The sequence below is a fragment of the Schistocerca cancellata genome, chromosome 1 (assembly GCF_023864275.1).
Source record: "Schistocerca cancellata isolate TAMUIC-IGC-003103 chromosome 1, iqSchCanc2.1, whole genome shotgun sequence".
NCBI lineage: Eukaryota > Metazoa > Arthropoda > Insecta > Orthoptera > Acrididae > Schistocerca > Schistocerca cancellata.
In genome coordinates, this window is record NC_064626.1 from 684,787,900 (window position 1) to 684,813,400 (window position 25,501).

At 41.1% G+C, this 25,501-nt stretch overlaps 1 protein-coding gene across 1 annotated transcript; it reads right to left on the reverse strand.

Moving 5' to 3' along the window:
- Positions 1–233: 233 nt before the first annotated feature.
- Positions 234–24,146, reverse strand: LOC126162102 (NPC intracellular cholesterol transporter 2-like). Its single transcript, XM_049918380.1, has 5 exons — positions 24,007–24,146; positions 13,874–13,984; positions 4,400–4,578; positions 733–835; positions 234–542 (listed from the first exon to the last, which is right to left on the reverse strand). The coding sequence occupies exons 1-4, from the start codon at positions 24,074–24,076 to the stop codon at positions 740–742; spliced, it is 456 nt and encodes a 151-aa protein (XP_049774337.1). The 5' UTR covers positions 24,077–24,146; the 3' UTR covers positions 234–542; positions 733–739.
- Positions 24,147–25,501: the final 1,355 nt, after the last annotated feature.

The following is a 25,501-nucleotide window of genomic DNA, read 5'->3' on the forward strand; positions in this document are numbered from 1 at the left end:
GAACCGCGCGACCGCTACGGTCGCAGGTTCGAATCCTGCCTCGGACATGGATGTGTGTGAAGTCCTTAGGTTAGTTAGATTTAAGTAGTTCTGAGTTCTAGAGGACTGATGACCTCAGATGTTAACTCCCATAGTGCTCAGAGTCGTTTGAACCATTTTTATTATTTTAGTACTATTATAATTGAGTGTTATGACTACATTCAGTAGACGTAAGAGAAATATAAATTTATTTGAAGTACAATGAACTTATTAGATACATTTTGACTATCTCCTTTAGTCATAAAAGAGGACTTCTTTTATTAATGGCCTAAATGTTCAAAATATTTAGTATGTTTTATTTACAAAAAAGTGAGCTTGTTTGTTCGACTATTAAGTTAAAAACTATTTCAATTGTACAGTTAGGTATAAATACAATGAATAATACAAATACACTATCTACATGCTTCTGATGTCACAGAATTGGCAGCAACGAAGCTGTGAGAGAACGTTTTCTAGTGTTGAGATCGCTTATCTTCTTCGTTGTGTTGACTGTACGCCAATACCTGTAACATTGTGAATGATTACAAATACTGGTTTTGTTGCTCGTTTATGTTCGCAACGAGTTTTACTGATACGACTAAATCACAATAGATAATTTATTGTATAAATATTTTCTACGCATCACTGCTGATTAAGCAGTGTCAAAAGATGCAGAATAATAATAATTAAAAAAAAGAAAAACAGAACACATACCATATCGTTAAGCGCTGCTCGTAACAACCTTGACACTAATCTGGAAACATGCCATCGGGTCTGCATTATCATCTTTCAGTGTTAACCGGACGGGAAGAGTCAACTGGAAAAAAAAAGAAAACAGAATTTTCGACGGAGTCACAAACAAATGTCGTATATGTTGCCTTCTCCTTTCATACTTCCATGTTTCACAGAGAAATAATGGAAACCTGGAGATTATTTCCTTGTTAGGAGCGCTCTCTTAGAACGAAACTAAACCGTTTTCAAGAAAATATCACATTGTTATCGCTACAAAGGAGAGTAAAATTTCTCATAATTGTTCCTAACAAACTGTACTTGTATGTCGGATCAGGATTCGAACTCCTTTGTTGCTTATTGTGAGCAGAGAACAGCATCTGGACCACCCGAGTGCATATCTGTAACGACTCAATAATGTCTCAAAAATGACTCAATAATTAGCTTATAGTTATCTTTCTCTAATTTCTTCGGAGTAAGAATAATAAGGGTTCGACTATCATGATTTTTAAACTGCTAGGAACAGCACACACTCTGCTCATAGCTACAGCTACATTACGCAAATGTCACGTTCTTTCAAGTGCTAGGCCAGAACAGTGATTGTGTTCTTTTCGAAATCCTTATTTTCTAGTACCTAAGTTGTACATAAACAAGGAAATCAGTCTAATTCCACGATTAATGCAAAGGAAGATGTGACGCTGTACAAAGAAAAAAAAATTGTTCCGAGTCCATCACTGTTCTGTCAAGACAATAATATAATATTACTTTTACCCATTATAGACATATAACATAACACGCGACTATGGGTTACAGTTTTAGATATTAGTATTGTTACTTGTTTCAGATTCGTAACTAGGTTAGTGGATAACAGTTGATCTTCAGCTGCTCAGTAGATGTGAATTTTGCACAGGTTATTGTTGTGGTCATCAGTCCGAAGTGTTGTTTGATAAGCTCTTGACGCTACTCTATCCTGTGAAAACCTCTTCATCTCCGAATAACTACTGCAACAAAAAATCCTATTGAACCTGCTTACTGTATTCATTTATTGGTCTTCCTCCATAATTTTTACCTTCCACATTTCCCTCCAGAATTCAGTTGGTGATCCCTTGACGTCTCACAATGTGTCCTGTTAATCGATCCCTTCTTCTAGTCAATTATGCCACAAATTTTTTTCTCCGTAATTCTATTCAGTGCCTTCTCTAATCTTAAGCATTCTTCTGTAGCACCACATTTCAAAAGCTTCTACACATATCTGTCCAGAAATTAATGCTAATAACAATCCCACAGGACGAAATCGGGAAGAGTCAAACATTCACGTGTTTAAGCCAAATATCTTTGAAAAACGTGGGTCACACATGATTGTAGAGTGAGAAACGTTCATAATAATGTTTGTTAACTGCGTCGTGAAAATTCAAGACGATAATTTTTATCAAATCGTCTTCTGGCTGCAAAGATACATAAAAAATAAAAACAAAACACTGAACTGAACCAAAGTCAAGTTATCTTATTTACGTTAAAGATTTCACTAATATGAAAGGTTACTTCCTCGTTTCGGTATTTACCACGAACTTTAGGACACAATGTTCTACGCATATGAAGGTTAGTTCATTCTAAACTCGTTATGAATGCTAAACAATTTTAGTAGGCTATCTATGGCGACTCTACCCACAGTTCAAATTTCCGATACTGTTCAGTGCTGCAGTGCTGTGATGCCATTAAGATGGGGCTGATGGGAAATTTAAAAATCCAAGTTGACGAATGGCAGGAGAATAAAAATTAAAGAAGGTTTATTGTGGGAAATTTAAAAATTAAATATGACGGAAAACTTAAAAATATTTCGAAATTAATTTGCTGACTGCGAATTTCTTGACTTCAGTTATATTATGTATAGATCTAGTATCCGGAAGTGACATATGAAAACTTGTACCATACAGGGATGCGAACCTAGATTTCCCACATACCGCGAGCAAGCGCCTTAACGGCTTTGGCTATCCGGATACTAGATCTATACACTGCGCAGACGGCCCCAAAATTCAATACAACACGCTGTCAACATCCTCATTTCGTAGTGCACTAAATTCATCGCTTGAGGATCGTAACATTACTTGAAAATTTGGGACATTCGGGGAGCGTGCACGGATAGCAAATGTGGTTAAGGCGATCGCTCGCAGTAAGTGGGAAACCCGGGTTCGAGTCCCCGTATGGTACAAATCTGCATGTCACTATTGCGTAGTAGCCCTATACTTAACAAAGCTGAAGTCAAGAAATCCGCAGATAGTAAATTGATTTCAAAGTATTTCCTACGGTTGTGAGTCGTCAGAAGTGTTTGTTATTGCAGACATGCACGTAAATATTGAATTCTATGCGGGCACACAACGATAACACTTTGGTCTCGGGTCTTTGTTGTTTCATTCTCACTGTTGCGAGAAGTCAAATAATGTCGCTGGCCGGAGTGGCCATGCGGTTCTAGGCGCTACAGTCTGGAGCCGAGCGACCGCTACGGTCGCAGGTTCGAATCCTGCCTTGGGCATGGATTTGTGTGATGTCCTTAGGTTAGTTAGGTTTAATTAGTTCTAAGTTCTAGGCGAGTGATGACCTCATAAGTTAAGTCGCATAGTGCTCAGAGCCATTTGAACCATTTTTTGAGATGTCGAAGTTCGGGTCAGTCTGCGGAGCATGCATGGATAGCAGGGAAAGTGGTTAAGGCAAACGTTCACGAAAAGCGCCAAATTCTGATTGTTACCCATAGCGGAGCATGTGTAACCTACCTCTACGAAACAGGTTACTGAAGAATATGCTAAACCCTTAAAATATGTACAAAGATGTTACACTCACTCGTTGGTGCAAACAGAAGTCTTTTAGCGCTCCTCCTCTACAGAGAGACAGTTAAGTTTAAAAACACACAAAGGAAAATTAACAGGACGCACACGAAGATGGTTGACTTTTCCTTTTATCTAAGGATAACATGATGTGGCAACCGACTCACAGGAATAATAAAGCTGCCAAGTACGTAAATGTACTCGGTCTTCTTGAGCAGGCCTCAACCTTTGCATACAGTTTCGTTCTTAAATTAGAGAAACCTTTGAAACTAAGAATAACTCCGTAAAAAGCAAGGTAATTGATAGAGAACATTGTCCCACAGTATCCCGTCATAAGACTATCACTAAAACGAATGATATTGCAAACAGCTTACTTAATCTCATCATTTTAGGCAACTGCAAGTTTAAGAACAATAACTTGAGAGAGTGAGCTACTCAAATACTGTAGATTATTGTTTACCAGGCGAACTGCGGTGGATAATCGTAGGCGGATTAGAGCAATGTCAGGTTCAGTGAGAGATGGACAGACAATTAACTGCTGTGTGAACGGTGTCAGTAATTAATCGCCAGAGGTTTGGCGACCACACGGCTAATCCAAATACCTTAGCAGTCTACAATGCATGCTGATGACATATTTGCTGTTAAACACTGGATGACGTATCACTACGGTACGTAGTAACGGTGTGTTGGGTTTGAAGTTAGCAGAAAGATGATATCATTGATATATGGGCAGAAGGCACTGTGAAGGCGCAAGTACGCAAGACGGCCAAGCACATATGCATCACTCAGCGGTTGTCAGAGGGCGCCCTTAATACGGCGAGCTGCGTCCGTACCCCAGGCAGGCCTTTGGGCAGCGACATCTGCAGGCGGTAGGTCACGTGCTCGCCGTGCTCCAGCGGACACTCGGCCTGCACCAGCGACTTGCAGCCGTCCGGCTCCGGCAAGGGGTACGTTACCGTGGCGCCGAACACCACCGCCTCCACAAGCGTCGACACCGACTGCGTGGCCTTCTCTGCACACACAGACAAAGTAAAAGTCCGGGCTGCCTAACCTCAGGGGCTCAGTTACGTCAGCGGAAGTTTGCACACTGCACTACTGACCATTAAAATTGCTACATCACGAAGATGACGTGCTACAGACGCGATCGTTAGCCGACAGGAAGAAGATGCTGTGATATGCAAATGATTAGCTTTACAGAGCATTCACACAACTTTGGCGCCGGTGGCGACATCTACAACGTGCTGACATGAGGAAAGTTTCCACCCGATTTCTCATAGACAAACAGCAGTTGACCGGCGTTTCCTGGTGATAGGTTGTTGTGATGTCTCGTGTAAGGAGGAGAAATGCGTACTATCACGTTTCCGACTTTGGTAAAGGTCGGATTGTAGGCTATCGCGATTGCGGTTTATCGTATCGCGACATTGCTGCTCGCGATCCAATGACTGTTAGCAGAATATGGAATCGGTGGGTTCAAGAGGGTAATACGGAACGCTGTGCTGGACTCCAACGGCCTCGTATCACTAGCAGTCGACAGGCATCTTATCCTCATGGCTGTAACGGATCGTGCAACCACGTCTCGATCCCTGAGGCAACAGATGGGGACGTTTGCAAGACAAAAGCCATCTGCACGTACAGTTCTACGACGTTTGCAGCAGCATGGACTATCAGCTCGGAGACCATGGCTGCGGTTACCCTTGACGCTGCATCACAGACAGGAGCGCCTGCGATGGTGTTACTCAACGACGAGCCTGGGTGCACGAATGGGAAACCGTCATTTTCTCGGATGAATCCAGGTTCTGTTTACAGCATCATGATGGTCGCATCCGTGTTTGGCGACATCGCGGTGAACGCACATTGGAAGCGTGTATTCGTCATCGCTATACTGGCGTATCACCCGGCGTGATAGTATGGGGTGCCATTGGTTACATGTCTCGGTCACCTCTTGGTCGCATTGACTGCACTTTGAACAGTGGACGTTACATTTCAAATGTGTTACGACCTGTGGCTCTACTCTTCAGTCCATCCCTACGAAACCCTACATTTTAGCGGGATAATGCACCACCGCATGTTGCAGGTCCTGTACGGGCCTTTCTGGATACAGAAAATGTTCGACTGCTGCCCTGGCCATCACATTCTCCAGAAATCTCACCATTTGAAAACGTCTAGTCAATGGTGGCCGAGCAACTGGCTCGTTACAATACGCCAGTCACTACTCTTGATCAACTGTGGTATCGTGTTGAAGCTGCATGGGCAGCTGTACCTGTATACGCCATCCAAGCTCTGTTTGACTCAATGCCCAGACGTATCAAGGCCGTTATTATGGCTAGAAGTGGTTGTTCTGGGTACTGATTTCTCGGGGTCTATGCACCAAAATTGCGTGAAAATACAATCACATGTCAGTTCTAGTATATATATTTGTCGAATGAATACCCGTTTATCATCTGAATTTCTTCTTGGTGTAGCAATTTTAATGGCCAGTAGTGTAGATACGAAGTTACTGTCTTATAAAACATTCAAACTCTGGTAACATATATTCTCCATACCAGTATAGATTGTCCTAAAATGACAAAATCTCTTTTTTTATTAGGCTACCTTCAGCTCGTACTATTCTCCAAACATATTCTGTTGCTTCAGTTATTAATACATGCTATTTACTTGTAATGTGAATTACATAGACGGTTATTCAATCACAACTATTAACAGTTTAAAATGAGTTTGTTCTTTTCCTACATTAAAGTTGCTGTACCAAAATAGAAAGCAATAAATAAAATTTTATTTATTATATTTGTACAGTGTAGTAGCAAGTCGGCTTGATTTAATTTGTAGAATGTTGTACATAGTGCAAAATTGTTCTAATCCGGTCAGGCATCGAGTCAAACTAAGCTTGGATGGCAGACACTGGCAGGTAATTGCACGCTGTTTCAACTCTAAACCAGAGTTGGATAATCTTAGTGACTGAATTCTGACGTGTCAGTCTCTCGGAATCCTGTGACCGAATGTTACCAGTGAGTGAAAGATGGGGCGAGGACAGCAGCCGAACGCCCCCTACATCGAGGTAGGTCTACACAGCACGAGCATTGTCTAGTGCTCTGCTATGTTGTTGAAGAACACGTTACGGTGGCCTCGAAGATAGAACTCAGCCACCAGCTGCCCAAATTACGGACTACGCGAACTAGAGGTGAGTATGTTCAGAACCCAATGGTGCCTCATACCATAATACCACGTGATGGCCCTGTAGGGCGACTACGGAAGCTGTCTCACAACGTTCGTTTTCCTTGGAGCCTCCACATGCGAATACGTCCACTGGAATGCTGTACGCAGAACCAGGACGCGTCTGAAAACACGGCGTGGTGCTACTCCTTCGTCCAGTGTCGTCGTGCTTCCCTCTGCTGCCAACCCAAGCGAGACCCTCGACTCGACGGTCTCCGTGCAGACAGTCTACGGTGCTACAGACGCCGTCGCACTGTCCTTGCAGCAGACAAGCCCCCTTCCAACCTAAAGACACGTGACGTGCTTATACGAACATTTGCGGCCTGTCCCATTGGCCGCTACTCGCGTGGCGCCGTTGAGATCCTGTATGGCGTTCAGTATGTCCTTTCTGACCCTACCTATTTCGCATTTGCATGTCAGTCGTGGGCTTCTGACCAATATCGCGAGATGATTAGCCGCAGTCTCGGTAGGCCACGACCCTGCCGCTGCCGAATTCGGGCACGTGCTGATAGACATCCTCCTTACAAGAGGAATAGCACGATCATCTCACAAACAACCAGCATTCAAATAGGGTGTCTGATTGACCAACCCGCTCCGAAGTCTTTCCTTTCATACAAGATGCAGATGACGTTACTCCTACTACTTGAAGCGGTTGCGTAGAAATGCTAATCATTTTCATATCCAAGCATGTAGTACATTTCATGCCAATTTCACATTTGTTACATGCCACCTTCAAGGTGCTGCAATTTTAACGGCCAATAGTGCAGCTAAATTATTTATGCACAATGTACCTTTCCAGAACAGTATTTACAATAAAGTTTTCTTATTTATTTATTTAAATACTTTACTTGATCTGATTAGCGTCATCCGACCCTCTCTTACATAGGACCAGGGTTTCACAATAACAGTATATATTACACCACAGTTACTAAAGAAAATAACAGCTTTAGCAAAACTACTAGTATTAAGATGATCTGAGTGTCTGCAGTGACGGTGAAATAAATTATAGGGACTATGAACTAACGAACTTAACACCGGCATTACTTGTACTACTGCAGCTACTAATAATGAAATAGCAATAATAATAAATAGCAAACTTATTTAAAAAGAAAAATATCACAGTCAGCTTTTCCACAAATAGTAAATTACAACAGAAAGTAATCCATGATGTAAATACCTCGAAGAGTCCCTACGGTAAATCAGGAATATATAAACTCAAATGCGATACATGCACAAAATTCTAGATTGGACAGACAGACAGAAGTTTTGAAGTTAGATACAAAGAACACATTGATGCTTTAAAGCTTGGCAACTTGAACAAATCTGAATTTGCAGCCCATACTGCTGAAGAAAACCATTCAGTGAGAAACACTGAGAACAACTTAAAAATTTTACATCTAGCAGAAAAAGGAGAAACTACGAATATATTAGAAGAAATAGAAATACACTCATACAAAAACAGCACCCCAGACTATATCGTTAATGAACAAACCGAGTTAGCTAACACCCCTTTCCTGAAAAATTTCCAAGAATTATTTTGCACCCTCCAAAGCAAATAATATTCCTACACCTATCTGAAGATCAAGTAGGAAATTTATATGTTACTACAATTCTCATGATGCTAAATGTAAATAAAGAACGTACTGTCTTACATATACAGTACATGGAACATCTTTATAATTAATGTAACAGAATTCACTCTAAAACTCACAAAATCATTGTCTCTCTATACTAGTGTAAAAGGCATGTCAGTTGCATAAGTGAATATATGATCTTTTTCCAAACATGGTACATCTTTATAATATTACGATATATCATAGCATCTTTAACACTCATATGTTTGTAAGCACTTTGTATGTATCAAAACATGTGGTGCACGTTAGAAATCTATTCTGTGACAAATCTAAAGTATTCAGGGAGAAAAATTTACATGTGCATCGATAAGAATGCAGTGGGAATGTATTCACATCTGTTGGACGAAAACTATGAAAACAAACACTCCAAACCGACAGTTCACGTAAGTCACATCCAGTGCAAATCTGTATCGCAACCATCTGTGTGGCCTGCTTATAATTATGTATTATTTATATTTTCGACAATTAATCCGTAAACAACGCACCACATGTTCTAATGAAAGCATGAAAACCGTCTGAAAATGAATCGTAATGATTCGAAACCGGTAACGGTACCTTTTGAATACAGGAACTAAAAATAAACTTGTGGTTGGTTGCTGTCTCAACACCATCAACACTTGTCTCTCGATATAATTTTTATTTCATTGCGTTGATCGCAAAGCTTTTTTAATACAATTACTGGTTTCGGCTACATGATATCCGTCTTCACAATCTAAAATAAACGAAAGTTATTAACTACGTACTGCATTAAGAAATCACAAACAAATAACAGTAGTTATGACAAACTTTACTCCAGTCCCTGATACGTTTTCATTATTATTGCTTACTTTTAGAGTCAAAACATAAAATGGAATATGAGAAACAGGACAATATGTAGATTCTCGCGTTTTATTCAGTTTTCTTCCTCTATAAGACTAATTTTGGAGCCATCACAATGCGTACAACTTTAGCCTGATTTCCATAATCAGCTTTTATTCTCTGAACATTGTGTTAAATTAAGAGCAGCTTTAAACTGTCAGAAGATGAACACATTTTCATACGATAAATCAGTTTTTAAAAATCCCACTTTTTTACGAACAGCTAAAATATCTTAAGGGTATATACTTTTCAATGAACTTCCTTTGAGTTCCATTGTATGAGTGTTTGTGCGTCATTCATGCATCAAAGACCTCTAGGATCACTTTGCACCCTACATATAGCTGGATGAGGCTTGCATGGCACTTTTGACTCCTGTTGTTTTTACATCTTTTGACTTGTTGCAATGCAACAGAATGAGTGATGTACCGTGTTTCTGTTATAACTACTGTTAACATGTTTTTAATTTCTTAATGTAGTAGGCAGTAACTGACTTTCTTTGACATTTATAGTTCATTCTAAAGACAGCCATAAACGATAATTTTATTAAAAAAAACTCTGCGATCAAGACAACCAAATAAAAACTGTGCACATCATGACCGCTCTCCAGACTGTCATTTTATGCTAAATTCTGTTCCATTTGCTTAATACATTTTTAATTTTGCTTCCGGACAAAACATTATTTCGGGTGATCAAGATAAATGGGACACATTGTATATTAAACAGAGTGGGTCAAAGGCCACAGTCGTCTTTAATGCCTCCATTAGTTTTAATTCATTCTGTCATGTCATATTATCTTCTGACTTTTATTTGTTGTGTCATATATGAATTACTTATTAGTCTCATTTCTTTACTGTTAACTCTAGCCTGCTTCTGGATACCTGAAGGTTTAGTCGACCTAACTCTATGGAAGGATTTAACCAAGTATACAAAAGCTGCACAAACTTGCCTACGGTTTTCTAGGTATCCTTCTGCAATTATTCGTTTAACAGTCCACTTGCATCTCTTACACCTCTGCTGCATTTTTAGTACATTACTTCTCAGCTTTTGACAGTAGTAGTCTACAGATCATTCTCAGCAGAATTTTTGATGAAGGAGGTATGGTTATTAAACGTTGTTTACTATCGTTGGTCTGTCATGTTTGGTCACAGCAGCAAATTAATTTTCACAGTTTGCAATTTCCACCTTTCTCATTGGATTCTTTCCACAAATCAAAGCATCGAAATGTCTGAATACTTCCTATCCACGGCGTACATCAGTATTTTCTGGCGTGTGTGAGTTGAAATGTATGTTAGTGTATTGACTTGCTCTTCCCCGACGGAAAGGCCGAATGTTTCACTGTGTTTCCGGTTGCAGTAATGTCCCAGTGAATACTTTTCATATAAAAATTAACTACGCGACAGGCTAACAGAATCGTACTGCCTTTTAGATAAAGCAAATAAAAAAACCGTTCACCACGAAAATTTTAATCGATGAAACATTTTGTTTGTATGAATAAGAAATGTGGTAACTGTTGGCACGACGAGATAATGGGCCGCATCGGATCACGTTTAGAAATCTTAAATTCTGCAGCGGCCCCGGTGCACATCTAAAGCGAGAGGTGGAGACATGTCATTAATTCGAGTGGTTAAGATATGCACACACTTCGTCTGTCCAAGTATTTATTTCTTTTTCTTCTGTCTAAAATCAGCCTGTCTTCTTCTACCTATCTATCTTTTTGTTTTATCTATCACAGTAAATACACACAGTAATTGTACCATAAATACACCGTTAATTTCCGAACAAATTAACGCTAAATACAGTATGTTTAAATCAAATATTCTACGAGTTATCGAGATTTGTAGCATTTGCATAAAGTACGAATCTTTGAACAGTTGAAATATATCTTAATTTTATGTTGCTAAAACAACTATACGGTCTTCGAGATGGGTAAAATTCATCGCTTTCCAATTATAGACGCACAATTGAGCTAGCACTTCTGGTTCTCAAATAACTTAGTGTGATCTTATTTTAATTTTAAACTAGAAACGAAAACTAAATCTGAACTGTGTTTGTAATGTAATATCGAAAAACTTTCATTTTCATATGTTCGTGAAAACAGCTCTGAAATTATGAAACAGTTTCTATAGCTGGCCCAGCTTCTTCGCGTGTCTACAGCATCATTTTGTAAAAGTTTCTTTGACAACGCTTCTTCATAGCTCTATCGACGGCCATTTTTGCGCCTTCAGCCGTTTCAGCTTCACATTTGAAAGCTGTCAAAGTGATGCTCGGTATCAAGGATTCCCTTAACTTGACTCGACTGTAGGAGTGTCTTAGTAGTAAAGAATAAATGTACTAAAACTTAATGCATGGTGCGACATTTTTTTGCGCACGTCAGTGTTTATGCAGTTCTATGTCTTGTACTATGTGTCGTACAATGACATTATTTTCTAGGTACTTTCAGCTGAATATGTGGACACTGTCTCCGAATGCGTCGCGAACAAAGTTAGTAGCAAAGAAGTAATAAATTTTAAAGTCATTTACACTGCGGCACTCTTTCACGCATCTCAATGTTTGCGAAATCACATCTCCTGAAATATGTCTGGTAGCATGATATAATTTTGTATGTGAATTTAACGGCGTACGTTAATACTATCTGCGAAATTGATTTAAAATACATTTAATAGCACAGAAGTAATAAATTTAAACGTCATGCATGATGTAGCAGTTTTTCCCGGGTCTCGTTGTTTATGACCGCATGTTTGCTGAACAGCGATTATTACCTGATATTAAGGGATATGTGTACCAAGTTTCGTTAAAATCGGATCATTGGCTTATGAGGATATGTGGAACATACATACATACATATATATCTATTTTTATAATATGTATGGATTACATAAAGCTTAGATATTCATATTTTTTCTGATAGCTATGTCTTAATAGTAGTGTATGCTCCTGCAAGTAACGTTTTATAAATTATGTAGCTTCTAAAAAGTGATTAAACGATTATGACATTTAGTGACGGATTCCAGCCAACTAAACAAACGCGTTAATCGAGAATTTTCATGAGAACTGGGTCCGACCCATAAAATGATTATTGACTGTGGTCACTCCTCGTATGGCTGTTAAAAATGTTTATTGCGATTGAAATTTCGATGTTTTTCATTTTCATGCATACTGAAAGCAAACGCTGTGTTCCTAAGGACAATGTTCCAAAAATTCATAATGCAGTACCTAGTCAGGTATAGGGAAAGATAAAAAGTTTAGAAGAATCATAACGAAAACCATGAAGTTGAACATAAAAAAAATTCAACAAACTTTACTTGTAAATATGTTGAAATGGACTACAGTCCTGATTGTGACCAAATTAAGTTTACCACATATAAAACTAAAGTAACAAACTTTAAAACTGAAAATATAAGAGAAGTTGGCATTTTATAACCCACCCTACAACGTTAAGAAATGCTAGAACACAATTCCTAACAGTTTGAATCGAAATACGTATGTTGAATAGGTGAACCAGCGCTTCCGCAAACCATGCGAGCATGAGGCACGTGGCAAGCACATTAACAGCAATCAGTTTGTACAAAAACAAACACTGCTACAACAATACAAACAGAAATTAGTTTACTCGTGTAACCAACGAGGTGGCTGGATAATAACAGCCGCAAAAGCTTTAAAGACATACACCGTGTGAGCTTCAGAGTACAAAGACATTAGTATCTGGAGTGCATCTTTACTTTTAATTTTGGCTTTTTGAACCGCCTCATTTTTAAAGTTGTCGTTACCGATGAGTAGGTAACTCACTTCTTTTTTATCATATGACGTATCAGTTGCGGTGTATGTAGGTGTTACCTACTTTTGATTTGCGTCCACGGTTTAACTTGTTTTATTCCCTTTACATTAACATATGTACACGGACCACATTCGTTCCTCATGGGGACACATCTACAGACCATAAGATATTGTACTCTCAAGCTCACTTTCTGTATGTGTACATCCTTGTCATTTTACCGTTCTTGTAACCGAGACTCCACATTGGCTACACGAGCGGTTCATTGCGGTGTATATTATGGATTCAGTTTCTGTTTGTATGCAGGCTGAGTGCTCTTACGGTCCTCACCACACAGTTCATGCTCACCTGCTACGTGGAAGCGCTGGTGTACCTCTACCAATGTACGTATTTAGACTTAGTTGGGAAGTATGTTTCATCGTGTCACGACTTAACACTGTAAAGCAGGTTTCAGCCTACCTCGTAAGTAGCCTTATGTTTTCGGTTTTAAACTTCTCTTTCTTTACTTTTTGCATCAAGTGTATTTTATTTGCCGACAGTGTTTGCTTTCAGTATGCTTGAATGTACCAAAATGTCGATACTGCATTCGCAATAAACATTTTAACAGCCGTTTATGTGATGATTCCATTCGAAAAACACTAGAATGATGTAAGTGAATATATTTGCACGTAGCTCATAGTTTAACTTAGCAAATGGCACTTATAATACTCTCGATACGATGGGACACAATCCTATGAATACTAATATAGGCGTGATAGATTAAAAGCAAGAGACACGTGTTTTGTAGCCTGAAGGATGCTGTTCTGTAGCAGTGGATTCCCACTCTCACTCACCTACTGCAAACAGGACGTCGGCGATGATCTCGGTGCCGGCGACAACTGGGCAGGGCGACTCATTGCATCCCTGGACGTCTAGCGAGAGAATAGCCGGCTCGCCGTCCGTGCCTGCCAAAAGTAAGACAGGCAAAGTATCACGCACGAGTCGGTTATGCAGCCACAAGTACGAACAGATTCAGGAAGTCAGCTGCTTCAGTTTGATGGTTCACTTAAGTTACGTAATTAAGCGCACCCTTGCAAAGAAAACCAGCCCAACGGCTATCAACTCAGATGCGGTAGTCGAAATGCACGTGAAGATGAGACAGTACACCTTGAAATGGCTCGTGCAATGTTAATAAACAAAACAGTGTGTCCTATTCGTTGCTTTTATAGTTTTTAATTATCTTTGGTAGTTTCTGATTTCTTAAGTCAGCTTCATCTACATCTACATACATACTCCGCAATCCACCGTACGGTGCGTGGCGGAGGGTACCTCGTACCACAACTAGCATCTTCTCTACCTGTCCACTCCCGAAGAGAACGAGGGAAAAATCACTGCCTATATGCCTCTGTACGAGCCCTAATCTCTCTTATCTTATCTTTGTGGTCTTCCCGCGAAATGTAAGTTGTCGTCAGTAAAATTGTACTGCAGTCAGCCTCAAATGCTGGTTCTCTAAATGTCCTCAGTAGCGATTCACGAAAAGAACTCCTCCTTTCCTCCAGAGACTCCCACCCGAGTTCCTGAAGCATTTCCGTAACACTCGCGTGATGATCAAACCTACCAGTAACAAATCTAGCAGCCCGCCTCTGAATTGCTTCTATGTCCTCCCTCAATCTGACCTGATAGGGATCCCAAACGCTCGAGCAGTACTCAAGAATGGGTCGTATTAGTTTTTCTATTGATTTAATCTCGTCCACCATATCTTCGTACGTTGTGCAAACCGTTCCCCTCTGTACATACCTTACACCCTTAAAGTCCTGTATAACGCGACCGAATACAGCGAGGTGACATACGATACCTCCTTATATCGTGTTGGACCTCCTTTTGCCTGACGTCCTGCAGCAAATCGACAAGGCATGGGCTCCACAAGTCGTTAGAAGTTTCCTCCAGAAATACTGAACCATGTTGCCTCTATAGTCGTCCATAATTACCTGTGCAGAATTTTGTGCACGAACTGATCTCTCGATTATGTCCCATAAGTGTTAAATCGGTGGCCAAATCATTCGCTCGAATTGTCCAGTATGTTCTTCAAGCCAATCGTGGACCGGTGACAATGCGCACTGTCATCTATAAATTACCGTCGTTTTTTGGGAACTTAAAATGCATGAATGGCTGCAAATGGCGTCCAAGTACCCGAACATAACCATTTCCAATCAATGATATGTTCAGTTGGACCAGGGTTCCCAGTCCATTCCATGTAAACACAGAAAACAAGTTAGCACAGTGCCCTGTTGACAACTTGGGTCCATGACATCGTGAGGTCAGCGCCACACTCGAACCCTACCATCAGGTCTTACCAACTAAATTGGGACTCATCTGACCAGGCCACGGTTTTACAGTCTTCTAGGGTGCAACCGATATGGCCACGATCCCAGGAGAGGCGCTATTAGAAATGGCACTCGCATCGGTCGTTGCTGCCAGGGTCCATTGACGTCAAATTTCCTGCACTATCCAAAGGGATACGTTCGTCGTACGTCTCACATGATTTCTGCGATTATTTCACGCAGTGTTTCTTGTCTATTAGCACTGACAATCCCACGCAAACGCCACTACTTTCGGTCGTGAAGTTCGTGAAGTGAAAACCGCCCGGCGCTGCACTGTCCGTAGTGAGAAGTAAAGCCTTAAATTTTTGACACTGTAGATCTCGGAGTATTGAATTCCCCAACGATTTCTCCAATTACCATTCCGCGTTCAAAATATGTTAATTCCCGTCGTGCGACAATGATCACCTCGGAAGCCTTTTCACATGACTCACCTGACTACAAATGACAGCTCCGCCAATGCACTGCCCTTTTATACGTTTTGTACGCGATACAACTGCCATCTGTGTATGTGCATATCGCTATGCTATGACCTTACCCCGTCCTCATGTATCTGATAGGACTCGGCTGATGTGCAGATGAGAGGTTCTGTCTTGCTCGTGTAGTATTTTTCCATCTAGACTGCTACAGTTAGCACTTGATGGAGCCGTGCATTGGTTTACTGAACGTACAGGTCATTGTTGTTGGTCTAACTTTAGAATTCATCGTCTTACAAGAGTGCAGTCATGACGTCACTCTCGGATGGGACTTTTTGAAAGCTTCTCAGGCAATTATAGATTGTGGTCGCTCGAAGATTATGCTAGACGAGATGAGGTACTGTGGACAGGAAGATGCGCATCCGAGTGTGTGGAGACTATGTGTGCTGGTTGAAGTGATTATTCCTGCAGTCAGCGCTAGAAAAGTAACTGTCATGTGTCATGCCATGCATCAACCCACGGATCTTGTAGTGGAATGTAAGAGAAGCAAACCACTGAAGAATAATTTAGTTATCCCAGCCTCTGTCGTGTCGTTTAAGAACGGATTCGGTGAACTGTGGATGGTTAACTGTCTCCGAGAACCGCAGATCCTTCCAAGGCGCATGTGAGTAGAAAACGCTGAGCAGTTAATTACAGAACAGCTGAGCGTCATAGAAACCTCCCGTGCCAGTCTGTGGGCGAAATTAGCGCTGCCACTACGAGACAAGATCTTCTACCTCGACTATCAACAGATCTCACCAAGGAACAACAGAAGAAGCTACTGGCTACTGGCGGCCGGAGTGGCCGAGCGGTTCTAGGCGCTACAGTCTGGAACCACGCGACCGCTTCGGTCACGGGTACGAATCCTGCCTCAGGCATGGATGTGTGTAATGTCCTTAGGTTAGTTAGGTTTAAGTAGGTCAAGTTCTAGGGGGCTGATGACCTCAGAAGTTAAGTCCCATAGTGCTCAGAGCCATTTGAACCATTTTTTAGAAGCTACTTGCCATTCTTCAAGAGTTCGCTGAATGCTTCAAACCACAGGTGAAGAGCACATTAGACAAATCGACGGGGAAGCACCGGATTATCACTGGAGACCATCAACCAATAGGCCAGAGAGCATACCGCGTGTCAGCAACGTAACGTCGAATACTTCGCGACGAGATAGAGAAAATGATGATGAATGACATCATTCAGCTTCGCAGAGCCCATGGTCGTCACCAGTGGTTCTCGTCAGGATGAAGGCTGGCATTTGGCGCTTTTGTGTTTATTACAGGAAGCTTACTAAGATAACTAAAAAGGACGTTTACCGTCTTCTACTGGATTGAAGGGGACAAAGTTTTTCTCAATCATGGACATGTACTCGGAATACTGGCAAATCGAAGTAGATGAGGCTGATAGTGAGAAAACTGCATTCATCACCGCTGAGGGCCTGTATGAGTTTAAGGTAATGCCGTTTGCTTTGGGTAATGCACCAGCAACTTTTGAACGGATGATGAATTATCTTCTAAGTCACCTGAAGCAGACGATGTGTCTTTGTTATTTAGATGACATTAAAATGTTCTCAGAGACATTTTATGAACACATAAAAAGACTGAGGGCCGTTCTTAAGTGTCTCCAACAAGGTGGACTCAAACTTAGCCCGAGAAAGTGTTTTTTTGGAGCAAAAGAAATCAAAATACTTGGACACCTTGTGTCAAACGAAGGTGTGCGGGCAGACACGGAAAAGGTGAGATCTATAACGGAATTTCCTATTCCTGAAAGTATTAGAGATGTGAGGAGCTTCCTCGGATTATATTCTTATTACCGTCGCTTTATCAAAGACTTTTGTATCAAAGCCAGGCCACTCCTAGAGTTGTTAAAAGCTGATGATAAATTTATCTGGGGTGGTGCTCAACAAGATTCTGTCGATGTACTGCAGAAAGCTCTGACTTCTGACCCTTTACTTGGTCTGCATGATGAGAGAGCACCTACAGAACTACACACAGATGCCAGAGGGTATGGGATCGGTGGTGTTCTGGTGCAAATTTCGGGTGGAAAAGAGAAGGTTATAGCCTATGCTTCTAGGACACTTCCAAAAGCCGATAGAAACTACTCAACTGTAGAAAGAGAATGTCTTGCCTTGATTTGGGCCATGTGCAAAATGGCTCTGAGCACTATGGGACTTAACAGCTGAGTCATCAGTCCCCTAGAACTTAGAACTACTTAAACCTTACTAACCTAAGGACATCACACACATCCATGCCCGAGGCAGAATTCGAACCTGCGACCGTAGTGGTCGCGCGGTTCCAGACTGAAGCGCCTAGAACCGTTCGGCCACTCCGGCCGGCGGCCATGTGCAAATTTCGACAGTATCTCTGTGGAAGGCCATTCAAAGTTGTTACAGACCATCATTCACTTTGTTGGTCGACGGGTCTTAAGCATCCACCAGGACGACGTCAAGAATACGACATTACCATATTGTACAAAAGTGGAAGAAAACACCAAGAAACCCTGTGAAAGACCATCAAGACTATGATGAAGATAGTGAATGTCTCGCTGTACTCCAGGATTTCTCTGCTGAGCAGAAGAAGGACGCCAAGATATCTCGAATTAGCTTGCCTTAAATCGTTCCGAGGATGTGAAAGGACAATTTAAGGTAGTTAATGCATTACTTTGCGTCAAAAACTTTGATCCATTTGGAAAGAGGTTGTTACCAGTGATTCCTAAACACATGCGCTTAGATGTTCAACAGAAATTCCATGACACACCTGAGGTCGGACATTTAGGATTTATTAAAACATACGACAGAATCTGCAAGAGATTTTTCTGCCCGGGTTTATTTAGGAGTGTTCGTCACTATGATTCGCATTGTCGAGAGTGACAGAGGAGAAATGCAGCTCCTCAGAAACCACCTGGCCAACTCATACCAATTTCGCCAGCCGAGACGCTTTTCCAGTGTGTTGGCATTGACCACCTCGGACGATTTCCAACGTCTGCTAGTGGCAGTAGATGGATTATTGTTTGCACTTATTATCTGACATGCTATGCCATTACAAAAGCCATGAAAACAGCCGAAGCGTTCGAGGTATCCAAATTCATTGTGGAAGACATTATATTAAAACACGGTGCCCCCCCCCCCCAAACCCTCGGCTACCACCGGCAAACTAACGGGCTTACTGAACGCCTTAATAAGACATTGGCCGACATGCTATCAATGTTCGTCGGTGTTGAGCAGCGCAACTGGGATGAGGTGCTACCTTTCGTGACATTTGCTTACAACGCCGCCAAACAAGGCAACACAGGATTTACGCCATTTTTCCTGGTGCATGGGCGTGAAGCGACTACGACGATGGACACTGTGTTTCCGTTACATCCTAATGACGTGGATGACGACTACATCGGCCAGGTGTTAACCAGAGCTGAGGAAGCTCGGCAGTTATCACGACTACGCACGCTGCAGGCTCAAGAAAACGATCGCCACCCTGTTGTCGACCAGCCTGGTGACCTCGCCTGGATCTTCACTCCTGTCCGGAAAGTTGGTCTCTCTGAGAAGCTCCTCAGGCGCTACGTTGGACCTTATAAGGTTGTAAGACAGTTGTCTGATGTTACTTATGAAGCTGAAGATTTCGACCCCGACACAAGACGACGAAAGATCAGAGTACGGTCCACGTCCTTCGATTGAAGCCCTATAAGGATCCTGCAACCCAAAGAAATTTGAAGCTCCAGCGAACGGCAACAAGCGGAAAGGTGACGAAGAGCGTAGCGGCAAAGGAAGTTCTAAGAAGATCACCGCCAGGGCGAACATCAGTCACCGGAAGTCGGAGTATGCAGACTGATGACTCGTTCCCGGACTAGGAGAACGTAACACCGAGACGCTGTTCTCTTAACGAGGGAGCAATGTCACCGAAGAAGCTGGGTGGTACCGTCACTGTGTTGTAGCGGTTATGCTACTAGACCGTTGCATGGAGGGTTGTGAGTTCAACACTCACCTGAACTGTAAAACTTTAATTTATGTATTCGGCTGGAGGACATTCTAGTAGTATCCACAAATAGCAAGAATCATTGTACTGGAATATTCTGTAACTGTATATTTACCTTATGTGTCCTGGCCGGAGGCAGTTCGCTCCGATCTTTTGTATGTGCAAGTGCTGAATAAACGTTCGTTAAGTGAAGTTAGTGTTCGACATTCATCTTCTTCTACGTGACAATACACTGACATGGTTAACGAAGATCTCTTAATATACAATATACAAGATCTCTTTCTAGAGCCTTCCGAATTTTTATCTTCAAGACCGAATTTATTCCTACGAGGCTGAGAAGACACAAATCTGTTTGAATCAAACTGACAAATTTTATGATTAGAACTGATATGGCCTGGAAATCATCTATAGCAACGATAAATGACATACATTAATCTATTATTCATTAAGTCCCATAACATATTGCATTACTGGGCCTCAGAGACACGTGCCTGAAGAAATTAAAACTGAAAAAATTAATAACCAATAGTAAATTTTGATGAATGTTTACAAACGTTTATACAGTTTGCCGAACCGGAACTGTGGCATTTCCAGGGTGTTGGAAGACATATATACTTCAGATTTTGAGTTCTTATGCTCATAGTTAATTTTGGTTCAGTCTACCTTACACAGCTTGTGTAGCCGTGCGTGTCCTTGTATGTTGTTTTCCATTACTCAGATACAAACAGTGTAAGTCAGGTGACACCTCTAGTTTAGCTTAGCTGATAGTATTTTAGGTCAATTTCTGGGACAGGCCGATGAGGATATCTGTCAGAAAGTAGTTATTATTGAATGCCATAACAATGGCAATCGCTGCTGTTGTGGTATTATGCTCTACCGCACCTGTAATTAAATTTGATTTCTTTAGAAGTTTCAGGAATTTATTAGCCTGTTTTCCTTTAAATTATTTCTGAGAATTGTGATAGCATGAAAACCATATCTTCAAGATTAACTCTATCGAATGAGGCAACAACTATCGCCTTTATAAGATAACTGGAATTACGCCAAACCGCAAACGAATTTTAATAATGTCGGTTATGTATTCTCACAGGCCACGAACGACAACTGTATTTTATTTTTATGACGCTCACGTGTCTTGAAAGACTATTGTACTTTACTTTTATGATGCTATAGTGACAGTGAAATTTGTGGCTAGTGTTTACTCTCTTCTTTGAGAAGAAAATTTGTAATTTACTTGTAATATTAGAAAAATAGCCATATAGGCAATGCATTCTCATGCGTCGTGAACGGCAATTGTATTTTACTTTTATGACGCTATATTGATAGTACAACTTGTGGCTGGTGTTATGTCTATTCTTCGGGAAGAATACTTGTAACGTAATTATAAAATTGGAAAAATAGCGATACAGGCAAGTACTAATTGCTTGGAATTTTTAGTTACACTACCTGTATCTTTTATCTGTGTGTTAGCAGGATTACTTTTTTCTTTTCCTGTCCTGTTTGTTGTAGCATTCGATACAAGTCAGTTGTTTAGTGAGTTACATCTGTTAACGTGATATCATGGTTCTTTTTTGTCAGTAAGCAGCACAAGGTTGTATCGGTTTTGGAATGAATGAGTCGGTGCTTGAATAACTCTTGGCATTTTTTATGGGACAGTTTTTTTAGGGCTACAGGTGGCGTTTGGAAGCTCGTCGTTATCCTTTATTTTCTACTGGACGTTCCGCAGAATACAATATCTTTGAAGTTATTTTCTCAAAAATTGGATTACTTAGAAAACCTATTTTTATCACAATAAGCCCCCAAGATTTGTTCTTAAATTAAATTAGCTGGATTGAACAGTCTCAAGCTTTGAAAGTTATTATTCCGCCACAAGCCTGCATTATGACAATACTTTACGATGTACATGTAAATTTATGTCATGGCTAATATGATGTGATATCCAGACCTATATTTTTATAGCTATTGGCATCTTCATTTTTAGGCGTGATGATCTATTACTCCTACTGAACGTGAAGGTCACATTTTTTTCCTTCTTCTTTAATTTTAACGGGCTTTAAAAGGCCGTAATCGTAGGGAATACTATGGAAGATATAAATGGCTTTTTCTATGAGACAGATATTGATATTTACGTTTCTCATAAGAAAACTCAAACTCTGATGGTTGAGACTTTATCAATAAATTTGACTTATTTATAGAGGTATTTCTATAATAGCACTAGACGATCTAAAGTTGTGTAATGTGATTAACTATTGGTCGAAGTCAACAAAGATAAAAAGTCAGTCATGAGCTGCTCAAGAAAACCTTTATTTGATTCACTTTACGAGTATCAACAGTTTAAACTGTCATCGTCAGAAGTGACACAGGCTCAGATCATTGGTGTACTTTTATCTTTGTTGAATATTCTACAGCAGCTGAACTACAGCTCTGAGTAAAATCGTACATTGACTGAGGTTTCGACCAGTTACTTCAACGGACGGTGTACTCAGAAAGAAACCACCGCACTCCAGAAAGTGGATGCAAAACATGGAGGGTCATACAAAAAAAATGCTTCAAATGGCTCTGAGCACTATTGGACTTAACATCTATGGGCATCAGTCCCCTAGAACTTAGAACTACTTAAACATAACTAACCTAAGGACATCACACACATCTATGCCCGAGGCAGGATTCGAACCTGCGACCGTAGCGGTCACGCGGTTCCAGACTGAAGCGCCTAGAACCGCACGGCCACACCGGCCGGCCGTCACACAAAACTTTTCTAGATACGAAATCACTACCTCACTTACAGAAAACACTCATCTTAAGAGCAGAATCTCAAGACAGTAAAAAGGCTCGCACATATGAACAGTAAATAGTTTCACTCCCAGCTGTAACAGTTGCAACACCGTGAAGGTGTCAAGCAACAAAAATCAAACTGGCACGAAATGTACTACTTCCTTGTATACGCAGATTTATTAACATCTCGGCAGAACCTCACGAAACAGGTGGTAATAATGCCACCCACATTTTGTATGTACGATTACGCTGAAAGTTCCTCATTCAGAAATAGCATCTGAGTGTTGGTTGTTTGTGAGAAGATCGTGTCATGCCTCGTGTAATGAGGAGGAACTTCCACCATTGCATGTCGGAATTTGACAGCGTCACGGTCGTGCCCTATCGAGACTGCTGTTTATCGTTGTGCGATATTAGTTATTGCATTGGTCAGGATTACACATCTGTCATGAAAATATGGTATCGATGCGTTCAGGGGGGGAATATTCGACAAACGTGTAGGACCTCAACGCCCCTCCCCCAAAGCGACTAGCGACTGAGAGCATAGATTAATTTGGTAGATCAGCTGAGTGGGCTTGTAAGTCAGTATCACCTACGCGGGTCAGGAAATGGGCTATTTTCTACAAGAAGAGTATCCACATGGATAGTGTGACGATGTGAACAGCACCACGATCAGCGTGCCCACCAATCTTCCCGCAAACTTATGACATAATTTACCACCTGATGTTTTCTCCACAGTCTTAATTGTGTGGCGAAGTAGTTTATGTCTGACAGTATAGGCTACCCAATTGGCTTTCACGTGCTCACACTTCAATACCTGACCTGCTGCCCAGGGTAAAATAAATGTTAAGGGCTTGCTTGTGCCACACGTACTTGGAGGTACCAACCAACCTAAAAACATACCACTCGTAACAGCTATAATTATCAGTCTGCAAATGAAGTAAATACTGATGTAATGTTGTTCAGTAGACTGTCCTCGAACATCAGTAGAAGTATCTGCACTTATGCCCCTAACACCCTTATTGTCAGGGGTTGCCGGTCGCCGGCTCTAGCCCAGAGCTGAAGCAGAATGAAACCGTTTACCTGTATTATCTGTTATCCAAACTCAGTTTGATGTGATGTCTAGCCAGTTTAGAGCCATTATTGCTGTGGAAGAAGGCTGCTTTGTGGAATAAATTTCACAATCCGGTTACTCCCTTATCATCTACAAGATTACTCATGCATTTTTTCCACATTACTGTGTTGCACTATAAGGGCATTATTTGATATCCTCTCTAATGTTGCCATTCTTATAGACATTACCCCAGAAAGTAAAACCTTCAAAAATTTGCTATATTGGCCACTTACGAGTGATTTACAATAGGAGTAACCTAGAAATGAGACGCAAATCGTGACTGCAAAAACTGCAGGTATTTCTACTCACAGTTACTGTAGGGCGTAGCAGCAGCTGCGGCCACGAGGCAGCATAGCGCAAGAGCGACGGCCGCCGGCATGTTCCTCAGGGCTCTGCCACGGGCGCGCCTCTGGCGTCGCAGATAAAGTCAGCTGCAGGTGTCCCGATTACGAAACGATACTCCGGATACCTTCCGAATGATCGCAGGTTTAACTGATAAGGCGACTCACAATCGCTCTGTGTCACAGCGACCGCGGCAGGTGTGAATGTGTGACTCAGATAATTCGTAAAAAAATATCTGTCAGGTGTGCTTACAATCGTGCACACCTGGAAGCGTGCAACAACTGAAATAACAAACGCCTATAATCTGATAATGATACTGTCGAAACCACTACAGATCAGACGTCATTTAGGGCAGGATACTTACGTTCCAGTGACCAGTAGCTGCGGTCGAAAACTGCGGAAGGATTTGATCGCTGTCATTCCGAATACGATTTAATGTGGGACCATATGACAAAAATGCGGACACTTCGTTGCATTAGATTCTTCACAGAGATCACAAAACCAATGTAGATTTTTTTTCCTCGTATGAGCTGGTGCAGTATGCATCTGAATCTTTCTCTTCTTCTGTTCTACTGTAAGTACCGTTTGTACCTAAATGAATTAATATTTAACATGCATTCCACTGGTGAAATGGAAATTATTATTTCACTAATGGTGCATAGTGACACCCAGCCTTCACATGGCATCGCTGGGTGTGAGAAACACGTCACATGGATGTACCACGAATGCAGTCCACGATGTAAAACAGAATTGAATCCAGCTAACGATAGCATTCGTATTGAAATGCGAAATGGTCGAGCAAGGCGACGCAGTGGCTAGCACACTGGACTCGTATTTGGGAGGACGACGGTTCAATCACTCGTCCTGCCATCCTGACTTTTGTTGTCCTTGATTTCCCTAAATAACTTCACATCAATGCTGGGATGTTTCATTTGAAAGGGCTCGGCTGATTTCCTTTACCATCCCTCCATAATCCGAACTTCTGTTACGTCTCTAATGACTTCGTTGTCGATGAGACGTTAAACACTAACCTCCTCTCTTCCTGAAATGCGAGGTGGACTTAAAGACTGATGTAGAAGATCTATGGTATGTTATCCTACCTGTTAGTTGTAATCAAACAATTTTATTTTATTACTGCCGCAGGTAAATGCAGGAAAATGTAGAACGTTTTGGATCATCCTTTCAGTTGGTTCAACAACGTCTGAAACATTATTTGAAAACAAACACGATATTGCTGCAACCATTTCTGCTTCACCTCGTCGACGACAGAAATGAAAAAAAATTCTGAAATACGACAAAGCACAAGTAGGGAGAAATATTAGTCCTAACGTCACAGATAGTTTCAGATACATGTATGTATCTTTGTTAATCCATAGATAATTGGATGAAATTGTAAATTGATTTCTAATGTCTCTGAAGCTGAATTATCTAATGGTGAATACAATATTATGTAGTGACAAAT

Coding starts and splice junctions, on each gene's coding strand:
- LOC126162102 (XM_049918380.1), bottom strand. CDS start 24,076: ATGCCGGCGGCCGTCGCTCTTGCGCTATGCTGCCTCGTGGCCGCAGCT. Junction 13,985..24,006: donor TGCTACGCCCTACAGTAACT/GTGAGTAGAAAT, acceptor TACTTTTGGCAG/GCACGGACGGCGAGCCGGCT. Junction 4,579..13,873: donor CGACGTCCTGTTTGCAGTAG/GTGAGTGAGAGT, acceptor CTGTGTGTGCAG/AGAAGGCCACGCAGTCGGTG.